This window comes from Gadus morhua, chromosome 7 (genome assembly GCF_902167405.1).
Source record: "Gadus morhua chromosome 7, gadMor3.0, whole genome shotgun sequence".
Classification (NCBI taxonomy): Eukaryota; Metazoa; Chordata; class Actinopteri; order Gadiformes; family Gadidae; genus Gadus; species Gadus morhua.
Genome location: NC_044054.1, coordinates 29519632 through 29541201, shown reverse-complemented (window position 1 = coordinate 29541201; position 21570 = coordinate 29519632). Strand labels below are relative to the sequence as shown.

Here is a 21570-nt window from a genome sequence, read left to right as displayed (position 1 = left end):
CGTCTTTACTTTAATTGTCCTTGTGCGGCTACCGTACGTCCCAAGCCAAACCCACGTGGTTAATCAAAACATCATGGCGGCTGGGTTCAAGTAAGAATATTTAACACATGACAGCTATAAGATCTATGACATTGTAGATGATGTTAACTATGAGCGGAACTTATTATGAGGTTTACGGTCATCTTAAAGTGGAGTCTTTGCCGACTCCCGCGTTGTAGAGGTGTGATCAGTGCGTTATAACAGTTGTGACCACATTTCAGTGATCAATCCCTGGCAGTAACGTGTACCCCCCTGCTCCGACCCTGTTAGTTGTTTGTATGAACTTAAAATTATCCATCTTACATACTTTTTTTTTTGTATAACAAAAGTGGATTTCAGTAATTGTGTTACTGAAGGATATCTCTTCAGGCCCTAATCAGTCAGCACTCGTTGAGATGTGTTTTGTATATCGGATTTTTATTCAGCCTTGATATTCTATTTATTGTATTTAATTTGCGGCTAGGGATTAATACTAAAACCGATGAATAATTATCTTGCATGTTATCTTTTCTCATATTCACTTCAGAACTGCTGAGCCTCTGGAATACCACCGAAGTTTTCTGGTTAGTGGCACCGAAATCCAATAAAGTGGTTAAAAAAATACAGCTAGCTGGGAGCTGTTGTGAAACAATGCAACAATTAACCGATTAAGCTTCTGGTATTTACAGACGCTTGTATGTTTTTATTCAGAAAGAAAACTGCCGGCCTGATGGAAGGGAACTGGTCGAATTCCGAACCACGACACTGAACATTGGTGAGAGAACTTATTAGTGTGAAAAACCTTCAACAACATGTGCCTATTACTTGCTGTAAACATGCTAACCTCTCTCTCTCTCTCTCCCCGTAGGATCCATTTCCACAGCAGAAGGCTCTGCCCTGGTTAAGATTGGAAACACCACAGTCATCTGTGGAATCAAAATGGTACGCGTCTAATGCAACCACGTTTCAGTGCTTGTTAAGAAATCTTGACAATTGACTGTTGTGTTTCTTTCATCATCCACAGGAGCTTGCCAACCCGTCGGTCGAGGCCCCTAACAAAGGTTACATTGGTGAGTTATCACTACGATTCAGCGAGACCGTTTGATCTAAAGAAATGCACAGTGAATCCAGATACATCTCAATGGAGCCTCCTTGACGGCTGGAACGATCCTGGAACATTCTGGCCTTTTTGGGAGTATACATCCTCCACGATCTATCCTGTGCCCAAGCAAAGCAAGATTAATATAATGCTAATACTTTACTTGTATACCACGTTTCTAAATCAATTTGTATACCGTACATTGCTTTAACATGGAAAATACAAATGACTTGGTAGATAGACGCAGGGCTACCTTGGGGGTGGAGGACAGAGGTGGAGGGAGAACGGCTGTCATGAGATTCCAGCTGTAGTCATCATGGGACACTTTGTGAGATATTTAATGTGTGTGTGTGTGTGTGTGTGTTGCAGTGCCCAACGTGGACCTGCCTCCGCTGTGTTCGTCTGGCTTCAGGCCCGGCGCTCCGGGGGAGCAGGCCCAGGCTGCCAGCCAGTTCATGGCTGACATCATTGAAAGGTGCCGGGTCCCCCCCCCCCCCTCCCTCACTTTCTACCTGAGCCGCCCCCTTCAGGCCCCTGTTATGAGTACAGGCTCATTAGATCGTTAACATTCCCGGCTCTGAGGCCACGTTTATACGTAGCAGGGTATTTATAGAAACGAATATTTCCCCCCCCCTCCGTTTTCAAAAATAACATTGTGCACACATCGATTTCAAAAAAGTTGTTGTTTAGATCAAAACGCTTAAATACGCCGTCGAGCGCCATTATAACTATGCCAAACCTATGGGCGGCAGTTTAGGGAGAAGGATAAAGCCATGCAAGCCAATCAGAATCCTCAGAATCAACAACAACGAATAACACTTGCGTCTTCCTGTAACAAACAAACTGTAAACATAGGGCGCTCATATGACGTTAAGCATTTCCTGGCGCATAATGTGACGCTTCAGAACCTAAAACCCCATTTCTTCCCCGTTGACACAACAACACATAACCGGCGTTTTCAGAAATCTCCACTTTGGCCGGAGTTTTTAGAAATGATCGTTTTCTGTGACAAAAACTGTGTTTTCGTGTAAATGAGAGGCCAGACCGCGTGGAAATATCTGCGGTTTCCCTTCGTGTAAACGGGGCCTGAGACGTTAAAGGTCCGATGACATGCCACCAGGTGTGAGTGTGAGTAGCCGTTACAAGCCGTTTTGAAAATCTGCCTCTTATGACATCACAAGTGGGCGTCGCCACCTGGATAGATGAGCAACGTTTGCCTCAGTCCACTGGGTAGGCTGGTAGACTGATCTATCCAGCACACATCTAGGTGGACACGCCTACATGCGATGTCAGAAGGGGCAGATTTTCAAAAGGGCTTGTAAGGCTAATCACACTCGCACCTGGTGGCATGTGATGGGACCTGACCTAACCTGAACTGCTTTATTCAGGCCGGTTATTAATACATATGCTCATTGCTCATTCAATCGTTTATATTCCAGCTCTGAGGTGGTGAAGACCGAGGACCTGTGCATAGAGCGAGGAAAGGTAAATAAGACCAATCACCTGTGCTGTGGCATTTGTCAGGATCCTGGTGGATGACGACGTTGTTCATGTACGTTGGCCCTTCTGGTGTCTCTTACAGCTGTGCTGGGTGCTGTACTGTGACCTTATGTGTCTCGACTACGACGGCAACCTGTTGGACACTTGCACAATCGCCCTACTCGCTGCGCTCAAGAATGGTAACGCACACACCGTTAACTCGGCAAACTGTTCACTACGATTTTACTTTTCGGAAATATGTCCCCTGTGTTTCTTTAATTGTGTAGGTACACTTCACATTTTGTGAAACTGATTGAAATGCTTGTTGCATAATAAACAGGTGGTCTTTTATTGGGTTATACCCCCCTTTTTTTTATTACCTTTTTTAGTTTCTACCGGGTCTCAATCTATAATTTTATTTCTGTATTCTAATTTTCTCCTCACAGCAGCCACAATAAACATGTGGTCTTTTATTGTGTTACACCTTACTACTTTTTTTATCTTTTGGTTTAGCCTTTACCGGGACTCAATCTATAATTGTATTTCTGTATTCTACTTTTCTCCTCACAGCACAACTTCCAGAGGTCACAGTGAATGCAGAGACCAGTCTGCCGGAGGTGGATTTAAAGAAGAGGAAGCCGCTGCAGATTCACCGGCACCCGGTAGCCTCCTCCTTCTGCGTGTTTGACAAGTAAGTACGACTCCTCTTTCACTCCTTCCTACATTTTTGATTCAGTCAATAAGCCTACTACATTCTTTGATGGTTTTAATATTGGGTATTATTACAATAAAACTAGATTTTAGCTTTTTTAGCAATTATCAGAACCTGGTAGATTTAGTTGTAGATGAAACCAAGTAGTAGAGGACTTGATTGTTCTATTGCTCTGCTAGATAGATTGAAGGACTTGAATGTCCCTGTTCCCTTGCTAGAAGAGATGGAAGAACAGGGATCATGTTATTGAAAGAAAAAGAGCAAGACATTTGAGATGCTTCACTATGTGGATTCATTCAAACAGTTTTCATAATTCATGTCAATGAATTCATTGATCGCACTGCTCCGTTTTGTGCCGTAGCTCCATTCTGATCGTGGACCCCACGGGCGAGGAGGAGAGACTGTCCACAGCTCAACTCACCGTGGTCACGGACGAAGACGGGCGACTCTGCTCGGTCCACAAACCAGGTCAGACATCCAACCTTTTACAGCCAACACATGCCGGGCGCTGTTTTGTGATGGCCTTTCTTACCGATTGTACAGCGAGCCAAGATGTAGGGTGGTTCTAAGAGTTCGTTTGATTCGTTTACTGGTCTTCATCACTATTAAAAGTCAGATTCTTAAAAATCAGTGAGCCAAAATTTAGCAGAAAATTTCCTGATTTAAAGGCGACGGACTAGAAAGCAATTTGGCTCTCGTGTCCCGCGCATTAGCGTAGCCCCCTCATGGCTACGCTAATGCTAAAACCCTCATGTTTTGTGCCGATCTCAGGTGGGACGTCGCTCTCCGGGGAAAGGCTGCAGGAGTGCATCAGCCGAGCGCAGGTGCGCCACAGAGAGATCCGGAAGCTCATCGATAAGGTCGCCCAAAGCGTCACGTCGGGAAAATAAAGAATCACAAAGCAAGTCTTTTTCTTTTTTTTTGTATCTAAAACTTGTATTTTTCAACTGTCAATATATATTCATTTTTTTCTCCATAACAATAAAACTGCTGACAAAGACTGTTTAAAAAAATTATTCCTCAGTGTTCAGAAATATCTCTCTCGCTCACAGACACGCACAAACACACACACTCACTCTCTCTCTCTCTCTCTCACACACACACACACGCACGTTCTCGTAAGAATACACTCTTGGCTCTGGAGCTAGTTTAAAAGGAAAGGCGTCAGGATGTGCTGTACAAAAAGCAGGGACACCGTGTTGCATGTTGGGATCCCAGTCCCCGCCAGAGCCCCGTGCCAGGCGCGCTCAGAGTAGACCTACAGAGGTAAAAGGGGACCCCCCCCCCCCTCGACCCACCACCACCACCACTAGGATGGGAAAGACTGGTTCCAAGTCGATCCCACAGGGGCCACTGCCAGAGGGGCTGAAGCACACGTCATCCCAGTGGCTGTTTCGGATTGGCTCAAAGCGGCGCCGTTTCAATTACATGAGCGGGACACGCGCGCCACACTTTGAACCAATCAGAAGGAGCGATCGCTCAACCGTGCGTTTTGGCAGCGGAGTCTCGGCGGCTTTTGTTTTTCTTTATTGTTGGTTGAGCCCGTCGAGGCCGTGGCGGGGCTGTGCTTCGGGGCGTTTCCTGCCCTGGGGGGGGGGGGGGGGGGGGGGCAGCTGAGATGGGAGGGCGGGGTACACACTGAGGAAGGACGGGATCCCCCTGAAAAAACGCACGCTTGACACCCCGGTCTGTCGAGCCACTTCTGTAAGGGAAGCTGAAGCTCAACCCCCCCCCCCCCCCCCCCCCCCCCCCCGCCCCCCAAAGTGCCTCCGCTCGCGGTCATAACAAGAGCTAAATCCTTAGCGTCCTCCATGACCACGGGGGGGAAGGGTTCCTTAACACCGTGCGACGACCGTCTCACCCAAACATAATCCTTTTTTTTTTTCAATAGCTACAAAATAAAAAAAAAGAAATAAATTCATACAAATTTAGCAAAACGCATTTTTTTCTGCCCCGCCTTCCAGTCTCCACGGCGAGGCTGTTGGTCCGCGGTTTGGATCAGTCCGTCCTCATGATGTCAGGGCTGGGGGTGGGGATAGGGATAGGGCGGGAGGGGGAGGGGATTGCATCATCATCACTTGGGCATGGCTTGCGGCGTGCTCCTCTTCCTCTTACTTCTTGGCAGGTTGGCGGTATGCGGCGGCGCCGGCGGCGCCGGCTCCTCCCTGCGGGCCGCCGCCGCCACCGCCGAAGCCGTTCGCTGCTGCATTTGGTGCCGCAAGAATTGCAACTGCCGAGGGGAAACGGGAGAGAAGACGCCATTAGACCTGGGGGGGGGGGTCAAGTTACCCTGGCAACTCGATTTTTTTTAATGTTTTTTTTTTTGTTGCATGAACTCATTATTACACATAATGTAGCCATGACGAAGACATTAAGAAAACGTGAAATAATTCCACCAGGGGATTTAGACGGGATCATTTTCTGACATAAGCTAAAAACATGATGGAAATTAATAGGTCTAGTCTGCCCATAAATCTAGCGGTGCCGTGGCGGTCAAACTGGACTCTACCCTCTCTTCTATGTGATCTTTAAGCTCAGCATTAAGAAGTAGAACATCGATTCTCCTAACTCATGCTTAGTGTAAGGTGGCCATCTGTGTTTGTAAGCCAAATCCCAGCCACAGCGCAAGCAATGGCAGCCAGCAGCCTGTGCGTGTGTGTGCATAAGTGCGTGTGTGTGCATAAGTGCGTGTGTGTGCATAAGTGCGTGTGTGTGCATAAGTGCGTGTGCTCGGGAAATTAATTGGTGTGTTTATAAAAAAAAAAAAAAAAAAGGCATTTTACATATGCATGAGGACTCAATCAAACCCAGGCTCGAGTCCAAGCTCCGACATTCAAACCACCTGCACGCGGTCCGTAGCAGCCAACAGCCGTTGGCAACGGTTTGGTGCTGCTCGGGCTGTTGGCTGCCTGACCTGTGACCTTTGTTACAAGCTCCACCAGGTTAGGTTAGAAAAAGCAGAGTTATGGGGGGTGGTACAGAGATGGCCCACAGTCGAGGGATTAATTAGGCGCAGTGAGAAGGAGATGGCAGACGTGGTAGACGCTGAAGCCAGGAGAGAGACCGACCGATAGAGATGGAGACCGAGGGAAAGAGAGAGAACGAGTGAGAGAGAGGGAGGGAGGGAGACCAAGAGAGAGGGAGGAGAGTAGGGTGTAGGGACTGGGGGTAGAGAGAGGCGGTGTTCTGGGGCAGTGATGCAGGACAGCTGAGGTCACCGCGGGAAGGGAACAAGCGGACGACCGCAGAGGGCCGCCATAACATCACCGTCCTGGAGACGCGACGGCAGACAAGGACACTCCCAAAGCCCAGGAAGAGGTCCCTCATTCTCCTCTGTAAACCTCGGGGTCGGTACCCTTGTGGGCAGCAAGGTCAGCCGTGTTGAGGGGAAGCATTGCCACACCAAGCGCGGATTGGCACACACCATAACCAATTAGATGACGGGGGGCGGAGGCGGCGTCCCGTGGATAAGACGCGCCCAGAAAACATGACACTATGATGGCATAACGGATGATCGAGATCATCCGATTCCGTTACGTAATTTCCTGGTCAAAGCTTGTGAAAATAACAGACAGCCGAAACCACAATGAGGGCGTTCCCCAAGGGACAGAGTTGTGTTGAGATTTGTTGGTGGTCTCATTATGTTTGTATATATCTATCAAAAACGATCTCAACATTAAAGTATTTGCTCGCTTAATTGTTCACAGTCCCCCTACAGCCATGTCTTTGTGTGCGAGCAAGGGCGTGTGTCTTTGTGAGAGTGTGAGTATGAGCCTGAGAGTGAGTGAGTGAGTTAGTGAGTGTTTGTCTTTGTGTGCGAGCATAAGCCTTATAGTTAGAGCGTGTGTGTGTGTGAGAGTATGAGCCTGAGAGTGAGTGCGTGAGTGAGTGTTTGTCTTTGTGTGTGAGCATAAGCCTTATAGACAGAGCGTGTGTGTGTGTTAGTGTGTGAGAGAGTATGAGCCTGAGAGTGAGTGAGTGAGAGTGTATGCGCGCCGTCTGCGTGTCTGCGTGTGTGTGTGCCCCCCGTCCCCCTACAGACAGACAGGTGTGTGCTCTGGAGGATTACTTGGATGTGAGGCTGGAGCTGCTGCTGAAGCCTGGGCGGAGCCAGCAGGGAACTAGACCTGTCACGCCCACAGCCCAGCTGGGACAGCACTGAGGGGGGGAGGGGGGGGGGATGGGGGGAGGCGCAACCCCGCACGGAGGGGGGAGAGGGGGAGAGGGGGGGGGGGGGTGGGGAGAGAGAGCCAAGCAGTTGGAGGTTGAGGCGGGATGGGGGGGAGGGAGGATGGAGAGGAAGAGAGTCAGACACAGGATAAGGCCGGAATGGTGGCGTTCACCAGACATTGTTAAAATAGGAGGAAGAGGAAAGGTGAAGAGAGGAAGATGAAGGAGGAAGAAGATGAAGGAGGAGGAAGAAGGGGCAGCAGAGGAGGATATGCAAGATGGTGGATGGAGGTGGAGAGGGAGGTAAACAAAACAACACAACAGAACAATGTACAATGTTTCAGACATCGATTCCCGCCCTGTTCGAACTCGCTGCTCTCCGTTTATAGTCGCCTTTGTTCTCTTTGACCAATCTCTCCAAGGTTCAGAAGCAGTAGGGCTTCTCCCCTGCTTGAAACATCGTCTTTTAATGACCCCAACAAACTATATGGTTTCCCGATGTACCGACTGGTCGGCCAATATAATAATCATAATAAAATAATAAAAGTCATCGTAATATTCTTCAAGGAAGCTGATCTACTGGCCTTCCCACATTGGGCTGGTTCACACAATAACTCACTGGATTACTCGAGAAGATTTGTGATTACGAGCCATATCTGAAACATCTCATATTTATTGATATGTCCGGATGGCAGGTTGCTGAAACTTTGCGTGGTTTGTGTTAGCTTTGTGCGTGTGTGTCCTACCTGCACCCTGTGGAGACATGAAGCCCCCTACTCCAAGGTTGAGAACGGCCGTTTGTTGGTTGGCCAAACTCTGCTCCTGTTCACCCTGCAGCACAGGTCAAAGGGCAAAGGTCAGGCCACGCCAAGGTGATCAAGGATTTCAGGGCAACAGCCACAAGGCTCAAACGGCATCGCACAGACACATCGAAGGGGGCTGAGATCTGAGCACCCCCTAACTCCCCCAGCCTCAACAAGGGACACATTGTTTAAATCGTATACCTTCGATCGATTTTTGATTGACCATAACTTTCAACAGAGTCACATTACAACCAAAACCAGAAGAAAGAGAAAGAAGCTAAAAAAGGAAATGAAAACCTTTGATTTAAAGGTTGATTTATGATTGTATTCATCGTCACCCTTAGTACAGTAAAGTGCAGTGTTGTCCTATCGCACATTTGATGATAAATCACCACCACTTGGTTAAAAGGCAGAGGCGTGTGTTCGCTGTGACATAAAGCTGTCCCCAGAGAGAGATAATTCAGTGTCTCACCAGCTCCCCCTGCTGCTGGGGACTGGAAGTGGCCGACTGGCTCTGCTGGGGAGAGAACTGGGACAGCTGCTGCTGCTGCAGTGAGTTAAAGATCAGAGGACCCGTAGGAATCTAGAGAGACACACACACACACACACACACACACACACACACACACACACACACACACACACACACACACACACACACACACACACACACACACACACACACACACACCAGACCCAGGTTTTAATGGGATCGAAGAGAAGAGTGGAGATCCAAGGAGAATAAAGCGATTTAGATGAACGATCACGCGTCACGTGGGTACCTCAGCATGGTAACTGGAACAAACCCCAGGACATGTTTTACTGGAAGGGCGGGCGTGGGAACCGGGGCTGGGCCAGCATAATTCAATACCATCGTTTGATCCAATTTTTGCGTAATCATATCAGGGTGAAAGAGAGATGCTGGTGTACCATGGCACCCCTTACTAGTGGTCTACAATCGATCAGAATGACAGGAGGGGTTGGGGGGGGTTCTAGGGGCCTCCAGCCAGAGACAGGGCGACCGGGAGAGAGAGACGATGACTCACCTGCAGCAGGTTGAGAGGTCCTAACCCAGTGTTGCTGTTCAGACCAAAGGGACTCCCTATGGGACACACACACACACACACACACACACACACACACACACACACACACACACACACACACACACACACACACACACACACACACACACACACACACACACACACACACACACACACACGACAGACAGACGTTAGCAATCCAACAGAGCAAAGCAGATTCCCAGAAACAAATGAATGAACAAAGTGAAGGAATCAATATGGCGAAAAATATCTTAAAAACATCTATTCAATATTCATTTCAGAACGGCTAAGGGCAAACATTAAACAGCGGCGAGCAGAACAGCCGACGTCGGTGATGCATGAGGGCTGGTCTGAGGGGCGTACCGGTCTGGGTGGACTGCATGGCGGGCATCAGGCCCCCCGCCGGCAGGAGCCCGCTCAGGTTAAGGCTGGGGCCCAGCATGGGGTTGGAGCCGGTCATTAGTGTCTGTGGACTGCTGCACACGCACACACACACACACACACCAGCGTCAACACACAAATCAACGTCAACACGCACTCACACACACACAAAAATCATAAACACATAAACACACACACACACACACACACACACACACCAACATCAACACACACACACACACCAACGTCAACACACACACACACCAACGTCAACACACACATCAACGCACACACATGACTCAGAGGAACACTGCTCACCGAACATGAGGACAGCTACACATCAACAACCGCAACAAGAAAAATAAACAGAAAAAAAAAAAGATTCAAAAAAGAAAGGGAGAGAGAGAAACAGAAGAGAAAGAGAAACAAACGGCGCACGTCACGGCGGCCCCCCCGCTCACCAGACGGAGCCCACCACGTTGATGAAGTTGAGGCCGGCCGGGCCCGCCATGACGGGGGGGGTGGTGGTCCCCGTGGCGATGGAGGGCAGGGGGATGGTCATGACGGGCAGCGACTGGCTCAGGGCCAGCTGCTGCTGCTGCTGCTGCTGCTGCTGCTGCTGGGCGTAGGGGGCCAGCAGGGCGGCCGGGCCCTGGGTGGGCAGCAGGCCCTGGGGGTGGTCCGGGCCCGCCGGGGCCAGGGAGAGGGGGGAGCACAGCAGGGCGTCCAGCGGGTGGGGCGTGGAGCAGGGGGTGTTGGTGGGGGTGGAGGGCTTGGAGGGGGTGCCCGACCCTGCAGGTTATGGGGTGGGGGGGGGGGGGGGTGGGGGAGAACGAGAGAGGGGAGAAGGAGAATAAACGCATTGAGCAGTCCCTCCAGAAAAACATGATTATGCAATCGCATAATCAGCCAAAGTCTGCATATTCATTCGGGGGGACGCACTTTCACCACATAAATTGCAGATTTCCGCGCAAAATATGCGGGGCTTGCATGATTTTCATAATCCCCGTATTTTCGTTTAAAAAAAAGGTCACATATATCTTAGCAGAAAGTTGAAAAATGGTGCAGTTACTTCACACAAGAGCAGCCATTTCCCCCTGTTGCCAAGGGAACGTTATGAAGTGACGTAATCACGCGACGTGAACGTCATCGAAAAGCTGCATTTTTTCGCAAGTTCCCGCAGTTTTTCTGCATAAAATTGCATAAATACGCCGCATATTTCATCGCATGTCTGTTAGTGGGAGAGATTTCAGAGCCTAGACATTTGTTTCCTCCTTCCTCTCCTATCTCTGATCACTAGTGTGTACGGATTCCGTGCGGGCCGTCCATCTGTGCACAGACGAGGAACAGAACTATGGAACTCCAAACAGCGCTCTGCCTTCATTCAATCCTGACTTTGTTTCCAAAAGGCTCTCCGAGCGGGGGAGCTGCCCGCCGGACCTTCTGACCTCCTGAACCACCTACGGAGCTGGGAAGGCGCACCGGGTCAGATGGGCCCCGCCCCGGTACGTTCCGCCCCGGGGCTTCACGGGGGCCGGGCCCTGGCTACGGTGAATGACGTCGGAAAACGTCATTCCTGGTTCTGCTTGGTTTTGTTTGACAGATGCGTTCGGTTGCGATAAAACACAGAACTACGCCGGTGCTAATTGCAAGCGGTCAAACAGTTGGATTTCGTTAGCGTTTCGCTGGCTTTAGAAACATGTCGACGTGTTAAAAGGAAATACAAAAAAAACAAAACACAAGAGTGGCTGAGGAACTCTGGAATGCTTTTTATCATCCCTCGACGACAGAGCCCATGTGTGGAGTCGTGACCGCGCTTAACTAACAGCAATCGATTAAATAGAAACCAAAAGACACACACACACATAATGGACACTGATGAACACACACACACACACACACACACTGATGAACACGCACACACGCCAGACTTTAACACGCACACGCCAGACTTTAACACACACACACACACCACACACACACACACACACACACACACGGGAGGGGCTGCTCACTCTGGGTGGAGGTCATGGGGGAGAGGGCGGCGGGGGACAGCAGGCCCATCTGACCCAGCTCCAGGGAGTGCTTCCTGGTGAGAGACTGGTTCTTGACCGGAGGCGGCGTGGGGCACTTGAGGAGGCCGCTCGTGGCCTGGGGGCTGTAGAGGTTACCTGAGGAGACACGCCGCGACAGAAGGACCTCCAGTGAGCCAAGTACATCCAGAACAGGATCACTTTGTATTAACGAAACAGTACTAAAATTCTAAACCATAATCATCGCTGATCACGGTCATCTTCGATCAATTCCCCGGTCTGGCCAGGCTGAGGCCAACAAGCTCTGTTTCCAAATAAAAGCCTGCAGATGACACACAATCCCGGCAATCGTAGAATAATTGGGAGACACAGCCGTAGTGTCTGCCTCCCGTTTTCTGAAGTGCCGTTTGTTGCGAGCACTGGGCTGAAAGTCTGATAAAAGCGTCTGAAAGGGTAATAAAACATATCTGGTCAGTGCAACCGTAGCTAACTGGACCCGATGCTTGGACATGGATTTGGTCAAATCAAATAAAGAGATCCATTAACAGGAACATAAACAAAACTTGGCCACACTGGGTAATAAACAGGCAATTCACGGTCAGACACGAGTCCGTTAATTGCACCCGATTCATCAGTTTGTACTAGTTAGGTGATCATACCTGGGCCAGGTGAGGGTCGTACCTGGGCCAGGTAAGGGTTATACCTGGGCCAGGTGAGGGTCATGGCCTGGCCAGGTGTATGTTCCTGGGCCAGGTGATCGGACCATGGCCAGGTGAGGGCCGTACCTGAGGTGCTGCTGCTGGTTCCTGACGGTAGTTTGATCGGAGGGGGCCGATGCTTCACCCCTTTACCCAGGACCGACGTCTGGACCATGGCAGACAGGCCGTCTCCCTGCAGGAGCAATAACAGTTTGTTACTCATTCCCACAGCTGGAGTCAGACAGAGCTGAATCAATCTCAGGGCCCGTCGGCTATTGTCTGGCGACAGAGTTTTTGGGTCTGCCGGAGTAGCCAGCGGATATCCATGACGTCGTTGTTTACAGTCTGATTCTTTAAGTCGATTAGCAACTTGAGACGCGTTAATAAAGTCGGAGTCGAGAGACGACGTCTACGACTGGGAAGTATCCCGAGTAGCGAGTTTAAATTAAGTTAACAGTTTCAAACTTGCAACTCCAGTCACTCTTTCCAAAGGCACTATCCGATTTGGAAGGTAATAATTTTGACACCGGCTGAAGGTTTCTCCTCACAGGACCCAAACATTGATACTTTCTTCGGTTCAGTCAAAGTGTTGCCCTATCTCTATCCACAGTACAGGCAGCTCTATGGTTTTGAGAGCTATAGAAGAGTCTAGCATTGGCATCGCCCTGGCCAGAAACCAGTGATGGCTCAGTCCTTAGGAGCCATGTGGGTGGGCCCAGACTCACCTCTGTGTCCTTGCTGGGAGAGGGAGGGGCCAAGCTGACCGAGCTATGGGACATCTTCACCGCACACTTGACATCTTTCTCGTACACTCCTTTGTACTGCGTGAGGAAGCTGTGGAGAACCACACACACACACACACACACACACACACACACACACACACACACACACACACACACACACACACACACACACACACACACACACACACACGATATAATGCCGCTTCGATAGTCCTTCATTGTGTACTTTTTTTTTATCATGAAAACCAGAGTCTGTTTTTTGTAAAGTAACTCACCGGTCTGCATCAATCTTTGAGCCTATGAGGAAACTGAAAGCCAGAAAAGGAACAAGTTAGAGGCCATAAATAAAACATGCACAATAGGTACACAAATTCATTGCATTAAAACATACACCATCCAGCATTCATTTATATGCACTGTAAGCCAAGGGCGGGCACTCAAAGTCGATAAATAGATGAGTAGTTCCACTGAGATGTAATCAAATAATATTTTGATGATCCATTAACCGTATATTTATTCAGCAATCCAGTAAAAATAATAAACAAAATAAAATGTTCTGCTTAATACTGCGGTTCAGTTTGTCTTGGCTGCTCGCCAGATAAAGCGAGTCCATTTAAGACATCCCTTAAGACTCTGGTAACTTGAGATGCCATTTCCTGAAATGTTTGATTAATCGAAAAGATTCCGAGTTAGATTAAACCGACTGTCATCAGTTGCAGCCCTAAACACTCCAAAACCCAATCTGACTTGCTAGTCAAAGATACGCACATTCTCGCAGACACGCAAACACGCGTACGGAATCACACAGTGCAGGGGACGCAAACACATGCACCGTCCCCAGGCAAATGTCCCCAGGCCGACGTCCCCAGGTCGACGTCTGTGGGGAAGGCAGCACGCCCTCCCCCCCCCCCCCCCCCCCCCCGCTGGCTGACTGGTTCTTACGGTGGGTGGATGAGCTTAAGGTCCGAGGAGTCGTCCTCGGTCTTTGGTTCTTTGGCACAGTAGATCTTGCCGTAGACCAGCGGGTCTCCCATCGACTGGAAGATGGAGACCGTGGTCCTCTGGGCCTGGCCCCCCACCTCACATTCAAACGTGTAGTCGTCCATCACCTCCTGCGATAGCAACGGGTCACAAAGTAGGGCTGGGCGATTCATCGGATTTCGATTTTTAGCGTCAAACGATCACAGAATGAACAAAATCGAGTTAGCTGGCTACATAGCCGTACATTATTTTAGATTTTAGCATTTTCTTTTGGACCATTTTGTGTATTTTTTTAAGGCGAAATTTCTAAGTTCTCAGTTACAAAGTGTTTTTGATAGAGACATGCTGAATAAATATCTATATCATGTTTTCAAACTCAAAAAATAATTGTTTTTTTCCCATAATCGAGCAGCCCTATCACAAAGGTTATATCACCAACCTTAACTGTTACAAGTTATACCAACAACCTAATGTTTTACAGAACCTAACCCGTTACAGAACCTAACCTGTTACATAACCCAACTTGTTACAGGTTATACCACCATTAAAGGTTAGACCACTAAGCTAACGTGTTTCATAACCTAACTTGCAACAGGTGAGACCATTGCGGCCAAGTCTTTCACAACACTGATTACAGCCAAGTGAAAACACATGAGATTCAACACACGCTTTAAGACTTTAACTTCCTGTTTGGTAGAGCAATCTGCAGGAAATATATATATTCTTTTTTTTCACTAAAAGAAAATGTGCGAAACAACAGCTGGTTACCATCCTCTGTCCTGAGAATCCTCTGTACTTATTTAATATAGTTGCCTAGCGTGAATTCCAAAGTGAAGGAGTGGTATGAACGTTTTGACAGTTTTAAAGAGAGAGGGCAGACAATGGCATAAGAGAGCCCGATTTTGAAACAACACAAAGTAAGGCCTTCCTTATTGTTCTTAAACTTGTTTGCATTTCACACAACTGTGATTGACAAGCAAGAAGAATTCCCCTGACCAATCAGGGAAGAGATGCCCCGATTGGTCAGGAATGACCCGGGAGCTGTCTAAAATCCAAATTGGTTCATACAGACGCCAGCGCGGTCAGCACAAAATGCATATTCTCATTGCGAATTTCCCCCAGTAATAACCGATGGATCCCGGCTCCCGGCTCACTCCCGACCCATTAAAATGGTGCATTGGCATAGCCACACCTTTAATATATACAAATCCCTACACCTTTAACCTTAAGGTTGATGTGTGATGTTGAACGTGATTCCCTATGTATTTATTTTATCATAATAAATTCAGTTATTTGTGGCCGGCCTCACAGTGAACTGGTGAGGTCGGATCCCACTGGGTCTGAGCCAGTGACGGCCGTGTCTGCTGCGTGGACCTACCTCGGCGGGCCAGATGACCACAGGCTGGGGGTCCTCCAGCTGCAGGGACCTCTCCACCACAGCGTACTTCTCCACCTTCAGAGGGAAGACGCCAAGCCACCGGCCATCAGCGAGGAACACAACGCACCGTGATGGAAGCAGGGGCTTGGTGGAGCCGCTCAACACTCATGTTCTACCTCAGGTTACACATTCTGGGGCCGCGTGGATGTGGATTTTTGTCAGGTGTTGGCTCTCCGCTTGCAAACAGTATCGAGTGACCTCGCCCAGCACGAGCCAAGACATAAACAGAAATTGCAACCGGGAGAGACTGATTTCAGGGTGATCTTTGTGTTGCGTTGTGCGTTGTGTGTGGTGTGTCTTACGTACATCTATTTCCCTGGGTACAGTTAGCTGGCAGCTGTTCTGTTTCCACATGTCCACACACTTGAAATGAAAATCACATGGAGGGGGTAGAGCAAGAGAGAGAGCAAGATCAACAAACAAAGATCAATAGGTGGATACCCGCACGCACACACATTTAATTAATATACAAATATAATCTGAAGAAAGAAAGTTATAAAACTATCAAATCCAGGCATTGCTGCGTGCATGTGTGTGTGAACAAGTTTGTGTGTGTGCGTTTGTCTGTGTGAGCCTGTGTGTTTGTGCGAGTGCGTGTGTTCTCTTTGTTTGTATTCACGTTTTTCTGCGTGGGTGTATGTGTGTGAACGCGTATTAGTTATGGGATTCTTGGCGTGTGTGAGCGTTTGTATCCGCGCGTGTGTTTGTATCCGCGCCTGTGTGCGTGCGTGGATTCTGGGGTGTGTGTATCCGTGTGTGTGTCTGTGTGTGTGTGTTCTCACGTTTCCAGTCTTGGAGATCTTGAGGTCGATGGCAGGGGCCGGGCGCCTCTCCTTCCGCCGCTGCAGGTAGTCATAGAGACGCAGCTGGGGCGGGGTCGGCAGGTGAGACAGTTCCTGCTGTCTGTTGAGCGACGCGCGCGAGTGCCTCTTGAAACACCTGCACACACACACAAACGCGCGCGCACAACACACACACAAACAAATGCATACCCACACACACAAACACACACAGAAGATTAAATAGAGGAAAATAGAAAAAACGTAATGGTTCGTTTTTGCAAATGTCTTGGCTTGCATGTGCAGAAGTCTGCCCCCATAACGAGGGTACTTTGAAAACACAACACATCCCAGACGCGTCACATTAAAACACATGTCCAGAAATACACAACAGAAGCTAAGTTACATTAAAACGAGTAGCAGGTTCTCGATGATCAGGAGTGAATCAGGCTTAGATAAACAGATTTAAACTGCAGTGTGCCGCTTCGATCAATGTCACATTTGTCCGGCGGTGTGAAAAAAAAAAAGGGCATAACAACAGGCCTCCATATGCCTTCAACATAACGCAAAGATTTTCAATTAATTCGTTTTTAATTTTAAAATGTGAAAGACAGTGTTGATGGAAACTTAAACCTCGGCCTACTTTCCCAGTAGAGGAGGCTCTACTGGGACGGGACGACCCCAGAACCCTAGGAGGCGGGGGTTCTCTGGCCTTAACAGGACCGCGTGTCTCTGGTACCGTTTCATGGAGCGCGTGTTCATCTTCTGCTTGTTGTACAGCAGCCGGTTGGCGGTGCAGGTGACGGAGATGGACGGGTCCAGGCACAGGGGCTCCGCCGTGGCCAGGAGCAGCTGGCTCTCCAGCTGGAGCTTATCGTCCTGCACCGCGCACACACACACACACACACACACACACACACACACACACACACACACACACACACACACACACACACACACACACACACACACACACACACACACAAGCAACACACTCAGAGCGTAAAGAGGACATAGTGGGATACAACCATTACACTTCTTCAGAGCATACAGAGGATGCCTCTAGATTGTAATACCATGGATGTTTTAAAGTATTACCTAGGCAGAAAGTCATTAATTTGTTTCACTATGTTAGAAGAGTCTGAAGATCACCATTACGTTATGCGGCAACTACTTCAAGTCTTTTCTATTCGATATATCTACTCATGTTTACCTGTGTCCATTTGTGGTGGTCACTGGTCATGGCATGGACATCACAGATCAGAGTCTAGACGGGTCAAAGCACAGATAACACAAACATATTCATATTTCAGGCACCACTTCTGGTACTACATCCCGGGCTGGACACACTTGTGTGCCTTATAGAGTCCCACGCTGTGCGTGCACCACTCGGTCTTACCTGCATAGTGGGTCTGAGCAGGATGTGTCTGCTCTGGTAGGAGGGCATCTTGGCACTGCCAGACTGTCTGTAGTCCCTCACCTCGACGATCACACAGCCACAGTGGAAGATGTTCACCTGTGACACAGTACCTCCAGCCGTGAGCAACGCACATTCAGTTCGACAGAGATCCAACGCTCATCTGGTCGAAAGAAAACGGAGAACCTCATGCACACTTCTGATCTCGCGATTCATTAATGCCATTAAACACATTGTGCACTTAAATATCCTATAATGAATTCATAAAGAAATACAGTGGCCAATACTGTTGAATTGTCTGAAGAGAGATGGCCCAAAAACGAAACAATAACAACAGGGACAAACAGTGTGCAAATGATGCAATACACAACACAACGCACCCCAAAACATTTGTTTTTTAAATACATTGCCATTACTGAGCAGGTAGGGGATTGAGCATCTCGCTCAGGGATGCATACGGGAGGGATGGCATTGGGGGCTGAAATCCAAACAGAGTGAGCCCAACGACCAGCCGATCCTAGGCAACACTAAATCGGACGGAGACTGTGGGTGCATCAGAGTCCTTTACGACGCCCCCAGAAGTGGGTGCTACCTGGGACTTCTCCAGCAGGTCGACCAGGATGGGGGGCAGCTCCTCGGAGTCCAGGTACTCCAGCAGCTCCGCCTCTTCATACGGCAGCCGGATCGTCTCGGAGTCTGCAAACGTCACCCACTTGTTTAGACAAGCAGTCGGAATGGACACCACCTAACTCCACCCACGTGCTGAGTGACACGATGGAGAAACGAGACTCTTGACTTGTGTCAGAAATTCTTCCTCGATTGGTCATGTCATCGTTTATTTTCTTGATTCATATAAGATGGGAACCTCCTGTGTGAGATAGTATGAAGACACACACGTGTGACATTGTTTTGCAGGACAGATTTCCTCCTGTAGAAGTGGCGGGTGGAGAGGGAAGTGCTACCTAGGCTCGATAACGTCGGACGTCACGTAGTCACAGACAGCTCCCTGGAAACACACAGCTGCTGTTTACCCTCGTCAGCGCTTTGCTTCAGACGCCTGGAATTTGCATAGCGAGTCGAGCGCTGCTCTAATTTCAACGTCGAAAGGTTGCCCTTCCCACAATCTTCTCAGCTATTACTTTCAACGAATGCCTCCAAAGTGGATGAGCCGCATAACTGTTGCATCTCGCGTTCCTGATCAGTCGAAATACACAAGACTATTGGTGCGCATTCCAAAAGTTGCTGTGAAAAGATTCCCCTCAATCTCACGTTTCTAAATCTGGAACACTCGTCGCCTGAAAGTGCACGAGAGACACCGACAACGTTGACCATAATCCGGTTTGTATTGCACAATAATCTCTCCGCCTGCAAGGTTTAGTCTAGATTTTAGTTCTGATAACCGTTCTTTGACCTGAACATAGATCCGGTGCACACAATCAGGCCTACCAGATCCATTCTTGCCGCGGAGCATGAGGGAGTAGCCTTCATTGCCCGGATACAGGTTGACCACCAGGCAGGGTACAGACTCCTGGGACACCAACTTCTCCAGTAGATTCACATTTCTTCTCAAATTCTGAAAGACGAGGCAAAGTACACCATAAATCAAATTTATGGGGTAATTACATTATTTAACACTAGAATCTGCTCGCACAATAAGTCATCATGTACATCTGGTTGGAATTGAGGAGACCAGTTCACACCTGTACACCACAAGCATGCACTCACATCACCACACACACACACACACACACACACACACACACACACACACACACACACACACACACACACACACACACACACACACAGAGTTAATTGTTCATTCAACTTTAAAGATCAAGCAATATAGAGGTGAGAAATTGGTATTGAGTCCAGTCAATTTCTTCACTAGATTCAAAAACCTGGAGTCCTGATTGTTGAAACCTTGAGCAAGCTGAACATTTTGTATGCAAGACAATTTCATACAAAAAGGTCAGCACTTTCTGCATTTCATTTAACATAATGTTAGCATCTTAAAGCAATAAGGACTAGAAGAAAAAGTGACTTGATCTCCATAACCAACCCATACATAGAAGCATCCTACCTTTAACTCAGGCTCTTTTTCACACTCCTCCAGGTACAGCTCATAGAGTTTCTGATACAAACTTTTTCTGCCACCAGACACAATTCTTCTTTTGGCAGGTCGTTGTCGAGCACTTTCAACAATGTACTGAAAAAAAGATCAAATATATATATTCATTGACATTAATCTCATAATAAGCATGCAATGAAATACATGAGCGTACTAAAGGCTAGGACAAATTAACCAGAAACTCTTACCTCGGCTCGATCCAATGCATATTCTAAAACTTGTTGCTAGGTAAAATAAATAAAAAATAATTGTATTAAAGATCAGCCAGCACTCCTACACGAACACGCATATTTTAGTGATGGTATTTATTGGACAAATGAAACGAGAGGTTATGAACTCACCATTGTGGTCCACCGCCAGTTGCAAGGCGAGTGTCGGTAGACGATGCTGTCCTTTCAGCCCCACACTGTCACCTTCCTAATGAAATCATTCACACCCTGTGGCGGACCACAGTGCAAGTTATGAACATCCATACGCCAGGTGCAGACTGGAAGAAGTTACACTCGTAGCATCCGAGACAGCCTGGCTATTGGGTGAACTCGGATGTCAGTTTCAGCTTGACGAGCCTTCGATGAAAGCGTTCTGAGACATAATAGTTTTAGACAAGTTGTTCAATTCATCAGAAATAGGTTTATCATTACAATAATGGTATTATGGTGAATGGCAAATCAACCAAACGTCCCGGAAAAAAAACCCCGCGCTTGTCTAGCAGAGAGCGAAACCACTGAGATCACAGTGATCGGAGGTGTGCGATTGGCTTGACACAGCAACAAGCTCTTTGATGGTGGTGGCTAATGTGGCTATCGTTAGCATGCTAGCCTGTTCCATGGAGATGTGCAAGTTATTATCTGGCGTTTATATAATTAGAGTCCCGTGCCGACGATGCAACACGCGTTTCAATACAAAGGACGGACTTGCCTATTAGGTTGCATAGCGGATGACTGTAACTCCAACGCAAGAAAGAAATGTAAAGGAAATTTCAGTGTCTTCATTGAAAAAAAGTCGGAGCAGCAGCCATCTTCTTCCAGTGTAACAACAACAGCTGAACTTCCGGTGTGGGCTCTGGTGGGCGGAACCAGAGGTGACGAACGCTCCCTGAAACCTTATTTTATTACATCTATCAAATATTATGATATATTATTCGTCTATTTTGATCATATTGATAGCATAAAGCAATATGAGTTTTTTGTGAATGTGTGAAGTAATATTTCTCAGGGTTAAAGTTAATTGTATTTTATTTCAAATTAATCTGACATTTTTTAATCCATTTATTTCCTATGTATACGAGAAGTACAGAAGCGTTTATAGCTGGTTAGATTTTTTTAATAACCCTGGTGATTAGTTTGCGGTTTGGATAGATATTAATAAAAATGATAATAATAATATATTTAATATTAATAATAATAATGATAATTATAATATAAAAATGATAATAATATAATAATAATAATAATAATAACAATAATTATTATGGTGGCTGTTGTTGATGTCAACAATGATACACCTAATAGCCTACTAAATATAGGCCTAGTAGACCTAATGCAAAGTAAAAATATAGAGAAAAATGATAATAATAATATATAGGCCTATGTCTACCGTATCATTTAATTATTCATTG

General features: G+C 47.7%; 2 protein-coding genes across 3 annotated transcripts; one reads left to right on the top strand and one right to left on the bottom strand.

Moving 5' to 3' along the window:
* The first annotated feature begins 1 nt into the window (after nucleotide 1).
* Nucleotides 2–4308, top strand: exosc8 (exosome component 8). The gene is made up of 11 exons (XM_030361513.1): nucleotides 2–90; nucleotides 566–602; nucleotides 730–793; nucleotides 887–960; nucleotides 1043–1088; nucleotides 1487–1592; nucleotides 2557–2602; nucleotides 2700–2796; nucleotides 3167–3287; nucleotides 3670–3776; nucleotides 4080–4308. Exons 1-11 carry the CDS (start codon nucleotides 74–76, stop codon nucleotides 4196–4198), a joined length of 834 nt encoding a protein of 277 aa, XP_030217373.1. The 5' UTR covers nucleotides 2–73; the 3' UTR covers nucleotides 4199–4308.
* Nucleotides 4223–20998, bottom strand: supt20 (SPT20 homolog, SAGA complex component). Of its 2 annotated transcripts, XM_030361511.1 has the most exons (24): nucleotides 20871–20998; nucleotides 20294–20389; nucleotides 20141–20176; nucleotides 19905–20030; nucleotides 19268–19394; nucleotides 18414–18517; nucleotides 17804–17920; nucleotides 17618–17671; nucleotides 17144–17283; nucleotides 16408–16564; nucleotides 15932–15988; nucleotides 15566–15640; nucleotides 14149–14318; nucleotides 13482–13514; nucleotides 13186–13294; nucleotides 12548–12653; nucleotides 11745–11900; nucleotides 10191–10521; nucleotides 9712–9824; nucleotides 9328–9383; nucleotides 8754–8864; nucleotides 8225–8309; nucleotides 7378–7466; nucleotides 4223–5538 (listed from the first exon to the last, which is right to left on the bottom strand). In XM_030361511.1, exons 2-24 carry the CDS (start codon nucleotides 20294–20296, stop codon nucleotides 5383–5385), a joined length of 2511 nt encoding a protein of 836 aa, XP_030217371.1. In that variant the 5' UTR covers nucleotides 20297–20389; nucleotides 20871–20998; the 3' UTR covers nucleotides 4223–5382. The 2 variants fall into 2 exon arrangements, with proteins under 2 accessions (XP_030217371.1, XP_030217372.1); XM_030361512.1 differs by lacking the exon at nucleotides 7378–7466.
* Between the last annotated feature and the right edge of the window lie 572 nt (nucleotides 20999–21570).